General features: G+C 45.8%; 1 protein-coding gene across 1 annotated transcript; it reads right to left on the bottom strand.

The window, feature by feature from the left end:
* Window positions 1-4909: 4909 nt before the first annotated feature.
* Window positions 4910-15594, bottom strand: LOC121837118 (protein ALP1-like). Its single transcript, XM_042292591.1, has 6 exons — window positions 15184-15594; window positions 13675-13790; window positions 12095-12534; window positions 9393-9604; window positions 7907-8078; window positions 4910-5448 (listed from the first exon to the last, which is right to left on the bottom strand). Exons 1-5 carry the CDS (start codon window positions 15518-15520, stop codon window positions 7909-7911), a joined length of 1275 nt encoding a protein of 424 aa, XP_042148525.1. The 5' UTR covers window positions 15521-15594; the 3' UTR covers window positions 4910-5448; window positions 7907-7908.
* Between the last annotated feature and the right edge of the window lie 483 nt (window positions 15595-16077).

Below are 16077 nucleotides of genomic sequence, written 5' to 3'. Positions count from 1 at the left end.
TCGTTTATTAAATACCCTTTTCATGTAATAAAGTGTATATTGGGCAGACGGGCAGGTGTATTAATGTTCGAGCTCGGGAGCATTATCTGTCTTTGAGGTCTTCACCTTCGGGTCACCTAGCCATTCATTGTGACAGGTGTGGTTGTTCCCCTCGGTTAAGTGATATTGAAATTTTGGCTAAACATTCACAAAAGATGGCAAGGGAAATTAATGAAGCATTTTACATTCAACAACACGGTCCCGATCTATGCGTCAGTTCAGAGTCAGTGACGTTATACAGTGAAGAGTTTGAGTTTCTTCGGAGTTTGGGCACGTATGTTTAATACTTTCTTTCTGCGTCCGTGGGAGTGATCCTATATAAAGTCTCTGGATCCTAGGAAAGTAACACCAAGCTCCCCGTGTGGTCGCCATCTTGGTCCGTGAAATGAGCGATTTCTCCTTGACCCTCCGTTCTTGGTGAGCCGATCTAGATTCGCTGGTGACGGGTAGCTTTATGGTGTGGTTTTTTGTATACCGACATATTGCTAACCACACACCGGCGAAACAAGCGTACACCTTTGTACCACCACCAGATGCTGTGTCGGTGCTTTGAGGCACTGAAAAATAAGTTTACTGTATTGAAATACGCAAGAAGAACAATACAATTCTAAGAGATCCATGGAGATGCGCATGAATAATAAGTTGATTGCATGCAGAGTTCCGAAGACTCTTATATTGGCGAGGATCGCCTCCAGTACGATGATGCTCCATGGTAATCTTGGCGCGACTGGTTTAGAAGCACCCACTGGAAGCTTCGAAAATTTGAATGGACCAAGATGGCGATCTCCATGGCAACGTAGACAGATTATCCAATCGCCTTGCGAGGTTTGGGTCGTCTCTATGTTAGTATCCGTTTGTGTCCGGCTAGCAGGTAGGGAAGGCAATGGCGCTACTATAACCACAGGCGCGTGCCTACATGCAGCCAGAAAAGGGTGCCGACATACCAAGAGGCCGCGTGCTAGACAGGTACGCACAGAGCATTAGGGCTCGCGCTGTGGTTTTTGGCTTTGCTCAGACCTGAGGTGGAATGATGTATAGTTATATCTTTTCCTACTATTTACTTCCCTCTTTTTTAATTTTTTTTTTTGTAATGGTATATAATGTATAGTTTCTGTGAAAAATTCCTCAGATGGCATATGACAGAGAGGATGTCCTACATGCTGGATACTTCTTTTATTTTTCATTTCTTGTTTTCTTATGTTGATATGTTTTAAAAAGATGAGAAAGAAAGTAAGTCGTGAGTCAGCGCTGTGTCTGTGTCCCTTCTTCTACTTGTCCTTGTGTTCGTTTGCGCTGTTTTATTTCTATGTTTACAATGCATCACCGACTAGCCCACCTCCAAACATTACTGCAACTCTCTGTGGAAGTTCAGTGATGGCTTTAGTCGGCCTTAGATTGCTGGGTGTATGAGGATTCATGGAAGTAAAGAAAGTAGCTGAGTTTCAAACATTCCTCTTTCAGGTTCTTTTCCTTCGACTAAAAATTTTGCTTTTTGAACCGCAGTCTCAAGCATCTACAAACAAATCCATGTCCAATAGCTCTCCTGCACCCGACTGTTACCAAGCGAGGACCACGCAAAATAAACTTAAGTAACTAAGAAGTTAACGAGATCCTGATCTTCGTAAATATACTGTTTTTTCACTTTTAGAATTTCCCTCTTAGAAATACAATAACAATTATCACACCAGACGAAAAAAAATGGAACGCCATTCCTTTTTTTGTTCTAGTAAAAGTATACCGAGCTCCCGTTCCAGTTCCCCCAATGCAAAACGGAACGGCGGCGTTCCTTCGTTCCTCATAAAAAAAATATGAAAGCCGTTTACAACTCCCTGCAACGCAGATTTAGAGCGCAACTCTCGAGGAGGAGGAGGGAAGGGCACTGGGGAGGTGGGTCAAGTGACCTCGGGTGGCGGGGGGGTCACGTGACAATGCTGATGACGTCATCAGTGGCGTCACTGATGACGTCACTGGTGACCTCATCAGTGATGATGATGATGACGATGTGGATGCCGGTGACGTCACTAATGACGTCATCAGTGATGATGACGGTGACGATGCGGATGCCAGTGACGTCATTCGTGACGTCACCGATGACGTCATCAGTGGCGATGACGTCAACGGGGGTCATGTGACCTCGGAAGGGGCACGTGACCTTGGGAGGGGTTCACGTGACCTGGGTAACCATCGTGACTCTCGTGTGGGTAGCCGTAGTAACCCTCGTGAGGGTAACTCTCGTGACCCTCATGAGGGTAACTCTCGTCACCCTCGTGAGGGTAACTCTCGTGACCCCCATGAGGGTAACTCTCATAACCCTCGTGAGGGTGACTCTCATAACACTCGTGACCCTCGTGAGGGTAACCCTTTTGAGGGTAACTAACCCTCGTAACCCTCGTGAGGGTTACGAGGGTTACGAGGGTAACCCTCGTGAGAGTAACCCTTGTAACCCTCGTAACCCTCACGAGGGTTACGAGGGTTACTCGCGGTTACGCCGACGCCGACGGCGACGGCGACGGCGAAGGCGACGCCGCTCAAGCCGGGAACGGGCGCCTAAGAGCTGCGCTCTAAAGCGCGTTCGAGGAACGCCGTTCCGCACAACACTGCGTGGATGTTCGCGGCGCCGCGTCCAACGAAAGATGAGATGGTATTGCACAGATGAGTTTTTAAAAGAATGATGGTTATTAAAGGGATCTTGTGGACGAGGGTGAGGTGTTGGATGTTTTGGTTGAGCAGGGCAAAGTGCTTTATTCTTGCAGCGGTCTTCACAACGGTGGTCTTCGTGGTGCAGCCATGGGCTGCTGGTTTCTAGCAGGCCGGGCTTGAGCTCCCGGCGAAGGCTCCTCGCGTGCCCGGCTTGCAGATGTGCCAGCCGAATTTCTAGTGACGCAGAGTCCAGCATTCTAGTGGTGGGGCTCCAGGGGTAGCGTCGTTGTTGGCCGGGTGGCGGTCTTCGCGAAAACGGGCTATGAAGTCTCCCAGCTTGCCACTCCAGCTGGCTCCCCGGCTATGGGAAAAACACGTCTTACGACCAGCTGGCTTCCTCTTCTCCAATCTTAGACAATAGACGCTTTACACACGCGCCAGAATACAACCGCCATTGCTGACCTTCTCTTGTTTTACCTAGAGTCACTAAATAAGCTACGCTTATAGCCGCGTCCCACTAGAGCGACAGACAGCAACAAACGACAGCGACACACGACAACGAGCGACAGACGACACCGACGGACAGCCTGTTTGTCGGAGTCCGCCGTCCCACCTGGCGGACACGACGCAGAACACGGGAACAAGGAAACTTGTTTCCTGGTGGGACTGAAGTCGGCAACAAAACACGGCAAAATACACAGACAAACCGAGTCGGGCGACGCAGTCTTCCCGTTTTGCTAGATGGAGAATTACGCGCCGACAAACACGGCCAAAGAAGAGGTAATTATTTATGTGTTGATGTTTAATATACAGTTCCGGCTAATATTTTTTGTCGTTGTTTACTTCCGCGCTTCCCTCATGACCATCGACACCAAAATAAATCCGAAGCGTTCTTTGTGCGCGATCGATATAACTGATATAACCACGAGGATTGGAGATGGGTGCCCCAGCGTCAGCCACGCCAGAGTTCGACTCGGCGCTCGAAGCGACGTTGATTCAAATGGTAGAAGACCGGCCACTGATATGGGATGTGACCCACCCATCCTATCACAAAAAGACAACGAAAGAAAAGGCGTTCAGAGATATTGCCATCGCCCTGGGCTTCGACGGCAACGGTATGTACTCATTGGTTGTGTTTTCTGCGATTAAAACGTCCGGAGTTGAAACATCTACGCACCATTCAGCCTTCTTTCACGCTCGAACTAAAGTACTGTATTCGAGATTGTTTGAAGTTGTTTACTGCGCTGGCGAGCGCTAGCAAGAAGGTAGCCGCATGCGCGATCTCATCGCGATCGCAGTGCGATTAAATCGCTAGTTTGACAGCACTCGCGATTTGATCGCGATGCGGTAGCGGCTGCAGCTGCTCAGAATCACTGTAACTTCACGCGCATTTAATTACGCAATTTTGTGACCGAAAAGCTATCGCGCCACCGCTGCGACTCGCCTGTACGCGCGCCTCCGGAGTGCACATAACTGAATATGACCACGAGTCTAATTTACACCAAACCACATTTATTCGTCCAGTTTGGTCGACAATTTACAATGTCAGCGAATGAAATATGGTGACACAGTTGTAGCATTTGTATACATTTTGATACTTTGATAGTTCTAACAAGTAGTTTAAACATGGCTTGAAACACTCAACAGCATAAAACGAGGTGGCAAGATATATGGAGTGTGAATATTTTGTTTTATTGCATTGCAGTGGAAAAAGTGAAGAACAAATGGGCAAATATGCGGTCCCAGTACCAGAGGGAAAACCGCAAGGTCAAGGATTCGAGCCGCTCTGGTGCTGGGGCCGATGACATCTTTGTTCCCAAGTGGGCGCACTACAAGAAAATGAGGTTCTTGTCGGCTGGGGCTCCTGAAGCCCAAAGCGAGTCGACACTCGAGACCTCCCAGGAGGAAGTGGTAAGTGCCCATTTTGGAGGGACCTTCTTTTAATCGGGAAGGAGCAACACAATTCAGAACACATATCTGTGCCACTTCATTCAAGGCATCGCCCAATAATTGACTCTAACAGGATGAGCACCTTTACCCTTAATAATTCCTTAGCACATAGTTGCATGGGCAACACAAGTGTTGGCTTCAGCAGATGTGCCAAATCTACAGGTCACGGCTCACACTCAAACAATGACAAAAAAGTTCTTTAAAAAAAAGGCAGTTTATAGAGATTATCACTGTTCCAGCCAACAAACTGGAATATGGAATGATTGCATCTGTGCTCCATACACATTTCAGGGGATCCTTTCTCGCCAAATGAATTACCTCTGTATACCTTAGCTTTCGTAATTGATAATTTGCGATACATTCGTTACACACACTCAATTGTTCTCATGAAAAGCTTTCTTTGTCAGGCTTCTGGTTTCAAATATGCATGTGTACTTTAGAGCTTGTGAATACGAGAATAAAAGAGAAAACACCAAATAATACAAGAAGTGGGATAAAAAAATTATGTGCAGGATGATAGCCTCGAGCCGATTTATGAGCCGAGTGAAGAAGCTGTGCAGTCAGCGCCTCCACCCTCCAAGAGGAACTGCCGCCGCACGGAGGAGGCGGCACCGAACAGGGCGGTGCTGCTGCAGGCAGCTGTCGACAGCTTGAACGCTGCCAAGGAGCCGCCGCAGCCGGACGAATGCAGGAGCTTCGGCGTTATGATGGAGTGCTGCGCCCGCAGCATACCAAGGGGTGCGGACAGGCAGATGGCCATGCTGGCCGCCCACAGAATCATGGTGGAGAATTCAATCGCAGCCAGTTTGGTCGTGGTGCCTGAAGGAGAAAATTAAAAGTTTCAGTTTGAGCTTTATATGGTTTTTTTGTTCCACAATGCCCCACACTTTCTCACTGGTTGTGTGCGGTGCTGAAAAAAGGTACTCAGCAGAACATGCACATTTGTGATAAGCTCTGAGGTGGACCCACCCGTGCCCACACTAGGTACTTTTCTGTTTTAGTGCTTGTGCCTTCTGCACTGCTGCACAAACGTGCTCGGGCTAAACAGTCAAATGGGTTGAGGGAGAGGACACGGGCAGTCTACAGCAAAGCTGTAAACTGCCGGTGCAGAAAAAGCACACAGCAAGACAATATATCAAATTCTACTGCAAGATAATGAGCTTTGCGCATGCTCAGCAAAGAACTTTTCTCCGTGCACAGGGACAACTCCCCTTCCAGATAGAGATAGTCCATTCACAGGCAAAAACAAGGCAAATTGGACGTGTCAAGTGTTTACACAACATAAGGCGAGTCCACCTTTAAAATATGATGACACTGGTTCTGTGCTACAACTGCTAACCTGGGGGGTCTTTATCATGTATCGTGGAGTGACAACAGAACCGCATGCTCGTGCCATGCTCGTCCTTATTGTAACAAGCAGGAGTGGGAATTGAACCAAGCATCATTCTGTTCTTCAGTGCAAGCCTTCAGTCCCTGCAATCGCTGGGCACAGTGTAGCAGATTTAGCTCGAATAAGTCTGGAGACTAAAACCGGACAACAAACTGCCACATTGTCAGGCTCCTCGCCCTTGTCAAATAGTTTTCTTTTTTTTTTTTTCTGTTGTTTTGTGTTGAGGTGCACAGGCCAACTGTGTGCATGTTGCATGTTGCATTTTCACAGCTACAGTGTTAAAGGGATGCTGAACCGAAATTTTTGGGTGGAGATTCTTGGTCGCAATGGCATACATAGCCTGTCCTTTACTTCTAAATGACGTTGTTTTGAGCAAGAAGGCGTATAAAATTGAATAAACACGAAAAATACAATTTTACGCGACCCCTGGTGAGCGTCGTGGAAAGCTCGCTTCGTGACGTGCGCATTCTCATTCGCCTCAAAAGACAGACGGAGCCAAGCCAGGCGCTAAGCCGGGTGGCATTTGTTATTGTTAGTACCGGTTGCTTAGAAAACAGCCGCCGAGCGAAGAATCAAGGGGAGCACCAACGAACGAGGAGAATGCGCGGAGGCACCAGGGGCGCAGATGGCACCGAGAATGCGCACGTCAGTTCTGTTACGCCTGCTCTCAGAAGGACTCGCTCGCGCCGGCGGCTTCCAGCCGAGGATTCACTCTTAGTTCAAAGAAATACAATAATTCGGGCCCCATCCGTCTGATTGAATATCGTTTTTAGGTACAGTACGATCCCGTAAAGCCCGCTCGGGCAATAATTATGAGATTTCAAGTATCGGTTCAGCATCCCTTTAAACTTGTTTCATATGCTGGAGTGTCATGTCTCTAATTTTGGTTGGTGTTGCTGCTATCAACTCTGCTGCGGTCACACTAGCCACCCTGTTCAGTTGGTGTAGGATCCAACATTGCACACACTTCAAGGATCATAAATAATTTGTGGTTCTTCGTGTACAGTAGAAGTTCATTGTTGTCAGAACTGCCTGATGGGGCCCGAAGAGTTAAGAACAGCACTAACAAATTTCTATGCAACTCTGTGGTGTCAAATTGGGCTGGTATTGGGTGAGCTTTCACAAACTAGTAGTACCCTAAGTACAGTAGCACACTTGCTAGGCTGATGTATAAGCCAAGCAGGTGTGCTGCTATGGTACTTTGTGGCACTAAATTGGCGTCCTCTAGCTGCGATGCCTATATTCGCACACCATGTAGACAAACCAACAAAACACCGTAAAAACTTATTCTTCCATTTTGTTTTGTCTCTAACCGGCTAGCAAGTAGGATGAGAAAACTGTTGGATTATTTCGAAATGGTTTAAGATTATTAAGAGCGCAGGATCGCACATGAGTGAATTCAGACGGTGGGCTTGAGCGCATGCGCTTATCTTCGATGGATATAAATAGAATGGTATGTCTTGCAGTTCGGGCAGCCTTTTCTTTTACTTTTCTGCTTTCGGAGAGCAACAAACTTCTTGAAAGCTACAACACCTAAATTTTTATACATTATACTCAACTGTTTGGCTATACAGATGGCCTGTTGGAGATGCTATATATCTTATTAGCAACCAAAATTAAGCGAAAACAATAGTAAGGACGCAGTCGAGCTTGGAATCAGCAGTCATACTTAGATATGCCTGACTATGTATAGACAAAAAAATCTACATGAAAAGAGGGACACATGCAAAATGAAGTCGGCATAGGTGTCCTTTTTTTTCTCAGTGTTTACCTACAATGTCTTGGGTTGCAGATAATGACGGCTTCAGCGGACCTGAGTAATGTCGTAATACCCCAACAACTGTTTTAATGGATGCTACTTCGTTCCTGCATACAAACATGACATACCGTTACTCCAGCACCTTCCACTGCCAAGAAACCTGGCCTTCATTCATGAAGTAGTCTCTGAAGACCTCACGAACAGCCTTGGCGTCGTCTGGTTGTCTGCCACCAATGCGCTCCAGGGGGAAGACTGCTTTGTCGTTCACACCCTTTCTCCAGCTGCCTTGACGTACAGTGACTGAAACAAGTGAAATGAAAATTAATATTTTTTTAACGCATTCACCACCAACTAGCAGTATTAGAGATTAACCGAGTCTTTACTACAAGTTGCAAAGACCCTCACAAAAGAACCACGAATGCTATGAGGCTGTGGAGTAGAGTTTATCTGATGCCAAGCATTTGCAAGGCATGAGCGCTGCCAGGAAAAAACGGCTGCACAAAATGTGAAGGAGAGCAAGGAGTGCATGGCACGACACCAATATAGCAAGGAATGTTCACATACAAGCCAATAAGTATTGTCCAGCTATAGCAGAACTAGAATGGCACAAGCAGCTTGCTTATAATGGTGTTGCTTTAGATGGGCTGTTAAGTTCAAATGTGGCATGACCAGCTATGTCCACATGCGGCTCTGCACATCTTGCTTTCTTTGCATTTTTCTTGCACGCCATGCATTGCAGAATTCCTAAATAATAGCAAATTCGGGTAGTCAATCGCTGGCGAGACTGAGCGGGCGGAACCGGCAACCAGAAACGCGCTGGCGGCACACCACGTGACCCTCAGCGCCCGAACACGAAACGCCAGACAGTGGCGTTTACCTCGCCTGCTGTTCGCGCGACACTGCTAGCAAGAGGCTATTGCTGCCGTCACCCATGCTCCAACGGCTTGGATTGACTTGAGCAGTGGCTGCTGAAGTGACTTCAGATGAGTTTAATTCTTTCGTTCATTTTTTTCTCACTGACCACTGAAAGCGCCGGAAAGTTGCCGTTGCTTGCCGGAGAACCACCACCCGAACGGTGCGCGCCGGCCGGAAACTGATTACGGGAACACTATTGCCGGTTTTCCGGCAAAATAAGTTGCCGGCGACTGACCACCCAAATTCGCCATAAGGAACTTATTCCATACGGCACTTATTGCTGTGCAAGAGGTCGGCACACTCTTTGGAGGGAAATTGTGTTGGAATGAAAAAAGCCACGAGCTGACTGTTGTTCTCTTGGCCATAGTCATTTCAATTCGAAGGAACGCATACGTCTTTCCACAACGGTATGTTTCATGGATGTGAAACCGGTTAAACAGTAACATTAGATCTTTCGATGTGTTGCAGTCGCATTAGTGCACCGAATAGTGCTGTTTACATTCAGAAATAGCTGCAAGCAATAATAATGAGTGGCATTGCCATGGCTGCTGACCAGAAGAATTGGGGGACCCTCGCTAGAGCACTACACATTTTGATTGTGAGCAACACGCTGGAGATGTGTCTAGTTGTACATTACGCAACTATTGAAAATTGAAAGCGACATATCTACAACAGTTGAACAGCTAATTTCGCATTTACCTGTGAGCACGTCTTCAACATCAAGGCTGTCGGGTGGTGTGTACCTTGCCCGCGTGCCGTTCTTCGTCCGAAGGTAGTTGTGTAAGGCAATAGTCGCCTTCACAACCTTCACCGCTCTATCCGGCTTGTGACGAAGAGGAGCCCCATAGACTTGGAATCTGTTCCGGAGAATGCCGAAGCCGTTTTCAACAATTCGGCGTCCCCGGGAAAGCCTGTAAAATAGATTGTAATCTTGTTCAATCAATGAGGAAAAAAGGCAAATTAGCTAGAGTGTTGCACTACCCTAAAGCACACACATAGAAAGATGCCAGTGGTTCACTGATTGCTAGGGTGACTGCTGAAGCTGTGGATGACACTCTGCTATTTGACTTTCAGCAATATTGCTGTGCGCAGGGCCGAGCAAGTAACACTAGGTCACAGACTTCTAAAAGATTTGTAGTTATTCTTGCTCGGGATGTAACTGTTATCATTTTGTCCAACTTCCTTGTTCTTGAAAATGCCTGTTCATCCTCACCCCGAACACTCATACCTTTTGGGCCGAATTTTCAAGATGCTAACACACACTATACTCCGTGTCACAATAACTTGGAGAACTGTGGAGGCTGCAGCCGCCGCGACCCAATAAGGGTATCTGAGCAAGGCATGTGACAGCACTCCAAGGCTGCGGAGGCCTCGTTACCACAACAGCAACAGCGGCCTACACAACAAAAAGTAGTTCCAGGCATTTTTTTTTATTTTAACGGCAACTGAAGTTGCGTCATTACACTACGCTACACTACACGGAAAAAAGACGAAGATATGTTACTTTTAAAGAATACTTAGAGATGCTGACACCCCCAAAATTTATTTTTTGTTAGGTAATCCATTATGGTGTCAAAAAAGCTACCCAATCAATATTTTGCTACAGCATCACATATATTTTTTAATAAAGTTAAAAAATGCAACTGTTTGAAACTGAAACCAAAACTGGACTGGGGAGGAAGAAGAAATTAAGAGGAAAAGTGTGTGGAAGCCAAAGTGTGTTGGCAGAAGTCACGTGTCTGTGCAACTTTTATTTTTCATTCAACATATTTGAAGCCTTTTAAAAGCCACAAAAAATGAGTATCATATTTTTATTTTATTTTTTTTTTAATATTGAGAGTGCGTCTTCGATGACCCACGACTCTGATTACCTTTGGTGGTTGCATCTAAACCACAGGAAATAGCATGTGACCACGGAGAAGAGAGTGAGCGCCACATGTTTGAACGATCACAGCCCTGTCGTCGACCACTGCCACTCAAAATGTCGCACCCGCCACAGATTCACGGATAAATTGACTGTATGTCTGTCTCATGAACTGTTCTCAAAGACCTCGCTACTCTAGCGGAACGCAATGTTGCGGCGGTAGACATTCATTCCGAGTTGGTTAGTATCGCAGCAAACGACTCTTTGCCAGCAGACGACAGCTGGTTCCTTCAGGCCTAGCATTTGGTGCAGTGACACGAATGCCACCGTGACGTGCTGTCATGTGCCTCACTCCAACGTCCTTAGTAGGTCACGGGGGCCGTAGCCTCCATGGTTCGCCAAGTTATCGTGAAACGAAGTAAAGCTAAATAGCTGCACGGGACCTTGACGAGTCAGACTCGCTTCAGCGCTCAACCCTTGTGGTTACACCAACTTCGACGCTTGGGACGCTACTGTTCCTCTTTTGTTTACCCGGCACAAGTTCGCCACATTAAATGTTCAGTATCTTTTATTTATCACTTAATCAATTATCATTTGTGACAATATATTCACACCCTTACTGATTGCTTATCGCCATGGCTGTGCTACTTAACTCTCTTCAGCTTGGCCCACACTGCACTCCCCAAACAAATTCAACAGGTCTGGGATTTTAAGAAAACAAATTTGCAGCAAAGGGGATATTAAAATAATAAAGATACCATTTCGGCTGATAACAATAAAAATAGCAAAGCACACCATCGTGCTTGCAGCGTGTAACTTCGCTCAAATAAGAAAAAGTTACTTTCAGCAATTTTGCTGGCGAGATTGACATACAGTCGTAGCATTCTGATGGGGCACATGTGTTGCCCATGTGAAACTAGTATTCTTTATTAACACCAATTCCATCTTTTCGCCTGTCAGGTATCCCTTAATTGTTTCAATCTAGAATTCAGTGAAGCGTGGTTCAAGCCTAACAGAGGTCTGTCATTTTAAATTTTACAGTGCAAAAAGAGAAGAAATTGCTCTCGCTTACCAATTGACAATTACAACATGTGAACCACGCGTAGGGACACAATTGCACGTGGTGACTGCTGAGAGACAAAGACGTTTATTTGCGCGTTTTTGATTCCGACTACGGAGGGCTGGCGACGCTGCTTGTGCCGGTAATACATATGATGATGCCGCTGGCCACACAACACACTCTTTCAGCGCAGCTGCTTTTTCTTGTCAAGCTGCCAGCCCTCTGGGGAGGCCTCTCAACTCCATGTTTTTATGGAGCCTTTCATTTTTTTGGTTTAGCACACAGAAAAGGACGCCCATGAAATGCATGGATGACAAATGTGGCAGACACTCCCATAGGCAGCCGTGACGGTATGTATGGATGGCACTTTGTTGTTGGCCGTGGTATGCTATTGTTATCCTCGTAACTCGGAAATGCAAGTAAACTGGCAATATGCACTGACAGCAGCATAGTGATCACAGCATATTGTGAGCTCACCGATAGTTGAAGATCCTTTCGGCATCTTCCAGCTCTGACGCTGGAAACGGCCGCATCAGGTATGGCTTCATGCCGAACCCTTCGTCCCCCACGATGACGAAAGGTGCCGTCTTCGTTGAGTTTGGCAGCTGGGCTGCTTTCGGAAACTCAGCAATGCCCCGGTCAATACGTGCCCGTAGATCCGTAGCAGCCCATACACCACTGTCATTCATACGACCATTCCTACCCACATCAGCGTACAGGAACTTCAGATCAGAGTCCACAAGGGCCATCAACACAATGCTGAAGGTACCCTTGTAGTTTCGGTACATAGCTCCTGTACCCTGAGGTGGGCAGATCGTGACATGCTTCCCATCTAAGGCACCCAGGCAGTGAGGGAACTGCCAGATTTCTTCGAAGCCTCGGGCAACTTGCTCCCACTCGCCTGGTGTTGATGGCACCTTGAATGGAATAGGGAATTATGTTTGTCAAGTATGACGCAACATAGAAATAACTCTTTACTTCTTCTACCAAAAGAACCGTGAAGTTCACTTGAGTGTTATCATGAAAAAGTATATAGAAATATTATGCCTGTAGCTTCATCAAACAGCACCGATATGCCTCTTGGATCCAGTCAGTGGAATCCACTAAGTTGACACTTATTAAATGGCATAGCCAAAAAGTCGACAAGCACGTTCTGAACTAATGTGTTTGCATATTCCACTTGTATGTTCCATCAATGTGCATAGAAAGTGACAAAATTCGCAAGGTAACAGGGACAGATATTGTCACAAATAACTGGTGACAAGAAGAGCTGAATTAAATAATTCTTTAATGGGGGTGAACTTGTGCCCACAACAAAAGAAAATAACTGCGTCGCAGGCTTCGATTGTCGGCGTGACAGCAAGGTTGAGCGCTGGAGATTGAATGATTCTGTACAACCATGTGGGGTTCGTTTTATTGCCGCTTCGCTTTCTATAACATTCCTACTAGAACATTTGGCCCTAGGACATTCCTACTAGAGCAAAAGACAACAGCCTTGAATTTTCTAGGACATATGTTTTACAAGTTAATAAACAAAAATTGCTGCCGGTTTCGGGATTCGAACCCGGGACCTCTGCATGGCAGCCAAGTGTGGTTCCCACTCGGCCACTACACATGCATGCAGCAATGTAACAGAATGATCAATACTTCGGCATCAATACTATAATGGTGTTAGTGTCCATCGCACCTCTAGTTTCAGTTTTGGCATTCCTCAGTCTAATAAATTCGGAAATTTGAACAGACCCACACTTTTTTAACTCCATGGTTCGATTATCGAAGCCTAGATGCAAGAAAAGCTTGTATTATCTCTAGTTTATTTCACTTAGTGTAGAAATATGTGGTAATGAATAACTCGAAAGCATCGTCGCCAGCTTATATTCGTAATATTTTGTTATTTGCATTACTCCGTACAAATGAAAGAGCAGTTCAGTGTATACGTAGTATGATGCATTACCTCTGTCTTGCTGGCTGAATTATGGAGGGGTTAATGAGTTAATGTGAAGCATGTAAGGATTGCTCTCATTATGCTGACAACAAATCATGTAGGAAAAATCTACCTTTATGTAGTCGGAGGCCAACACTTCATAGATGGCGACGCAAACGTCCCGGACTATCTTGGAAATGGTATTATGCCCCCTTCTAAACTGGAAACCCATGGAGGCGAAGGTTTCCCCTGTAAGCAAGAAATCATAGCACCGAGATCAGAAATGCACAGCACAGAAACAAGTATACCATCATGAAACACGAGAGTACAGCGTGTTTCACCTAATATTGCAATTGCTTTCTTTCGCAAACCTCAATCACGTGCTAAAATACTTAATCGTGACTTGGCTCCTATTAAAATTGAGAAATTGAAGACTTCAAATTCCCATGCAAACGTTACTCCACAAGAGTCGACCGTGCATGAATACCACGAGCGATAACTAGCACTGCCAGTATGATAAAGAATATCAAATCGATGCATCCGGAAACCGCAATATTTTATTTCACAAACGCCGCCGCGTTCGTGTTTCAAAATAAAGTTTGGACTGTAAAATTGCTTGTGAAAATCAGGAACTCGACGCATTAGGTAGAAACTTACCCCGAATACGTCTTATACTTGCCGGATTCCAGCAAAAAATTTTAAAGTCTCCACTCACACTCCAAACAAAACAAAAAAACAAAAAACAAAAAAAAAAAGCCCCAAATTGGTGTAATTTTTTTTCTTCTTCTGTATGTAGAAACTTGAAATTTGAACGCATACGTGGGAGTAGTGAAATATGTATTTGAGGTAAGTTCAACCTTATACGTACAGTTGCTGATTTTTTACGGGCCATTAATATTAGCTTGTAACTTTGTTTGTAGACAGTAAAAGAGGATTGACTCAATGTATCAAGTTGAAGGTTACCTCGAATATATAATTTACTAGTCCCATTTACACATTAAAATTCTAAGCCATGTGCAAAAAAATAAAAAAATAAAAACTGTCTCATTTAGTAACATGGGACATTGTTGTTCTTTATTTTTATTTTAATATGTTTGTACTTCCAATCGAAGCTTAAATTTTTAATGCGTCAATCTGACCAATAAAATAAGTATTCGAAGCAAGTTTCTACTTGATGCGTCGAGTTCCTGATTTTTGCGGGTGATTTTAGAGTCAAAACTTTAATTAAAAAAAAAACCCTGACGATCTGATGTCTTTTCCTTTATGTTTCGATGTGCATGTCTGAATGCGACCAAGATTAATTTTTCAGATATACGTGAAATCGACAAAACAAATGTTCGAGGAAAAAAATAAATAAAAAAAGAAAATCTACACTGGGTATCGAACCCGCGAACGCTACGTCTGACGCGGATATCTTACTCGCTAAGCTACGTTCCCGCTGCAAAGAATTCGCTTTGAGAATTCGTTTTATGCGCAACCTTCGGACGGCACTTGAAGGCGTGAGTGGAATGTCGTCGGATGGCACTTGAACGCTCTCCAAGAGCGCCATCGGACGGTACTTTAGACACTAACACTATGTTGTTCAAAAGCAAACTCTGTGCGTAAACAACATTCTTCGGTTCGCTCTTGCTACATGACTTACCAGTGGCGAGGTATCGCAGCGTGATCGCCAGCCTTTCGCCTGCAGGGATGGCTTCGCGGAATGACGTATCTTGTTTCTCGATGAGCGGTCTCACCTTCCTCAACAGTTCTTCAAATGTTCCGGTGTCCATGCGTATCCAAGAGCGGAACGCCTCGGCGTCTTCTAGCGCTAACTCACGCATCAAGTTAGCGTAGCAGCCCTGCTCCCGGTGTCGGCGCAGGTAGGGCTTAACCCACATCCTTCGTTTCGTTGGCAGCTCTTCATCCTCACTGGAGGATAGGGCCTCAAATAAAAGGAGAGCGGCCACAACGGCTCGTTTTTCCGGACAAAATGCCATACCAAATGAAGGCGCTCGATCGGCTCGATGCTCGATCGGCTCGATGTCGAAACGCGAGAGGGAGCGGACGCGAATGCGAGCGGGCGAGGGCAAGGCGTATAGTTCGTCGGACAGTGTTCGTAGGTGGGACTGCCGCTTCGCGTTCGTGGCGGTACGAGTCACACGACAAACAAGAACTGTTCTGTCGTCGAGTGTTTCTCGGCGTTTGTCGGTCCCGTTTGTCGCTGAGGTGGGACGGTATCAGCGACACACAACTTTACCTTGTCGCCAGACAAAATTCGGTGTTTGTCGTTCTAGTGGGACGAGGCTATTAGAGTATCGGCACTCCGTTCCCCGACATTGTTGTGGGCGCCGCCATTTTGGCTCGTATGCAGAGCAGACGCAACAGCCGATCGTCATGATTCAAAACTGCGACTTCCTCAGCATTAGATTCGGTGTTAGGAAGGTAATGTAATATTGCTTTGCTCTTGTCGCGGACGGTTTAAACATTTGTGGAGGGCGGAAAAGCATTTCCTGTGATTTCAGATAAAGCTTCAGATAACTGGCAACCATGATTT

The sequence above is a fragment of the Ixodes scapularis genome, unplaced genomic scaffold, assembly GCF_016920785.2.
Source record: "Ixodes scapularis isolate PalLabHiFi unplaced genomic scaffold, ASM1692078v2 PGA_scaffold3__209_contigs__length_174095766, whole genome shotgun sequence".
Lineage (NCBI taxonomy): Eukaryota > Metazoa > Arthropoda > Arachnida > Ixodida > Ixodidae > Ixodes > Ixodes scapularis.
Note: the sequence above shows the minus strand (reverse complement) of the source record. Positions and strands in the feature narration are given on the sequence as shown.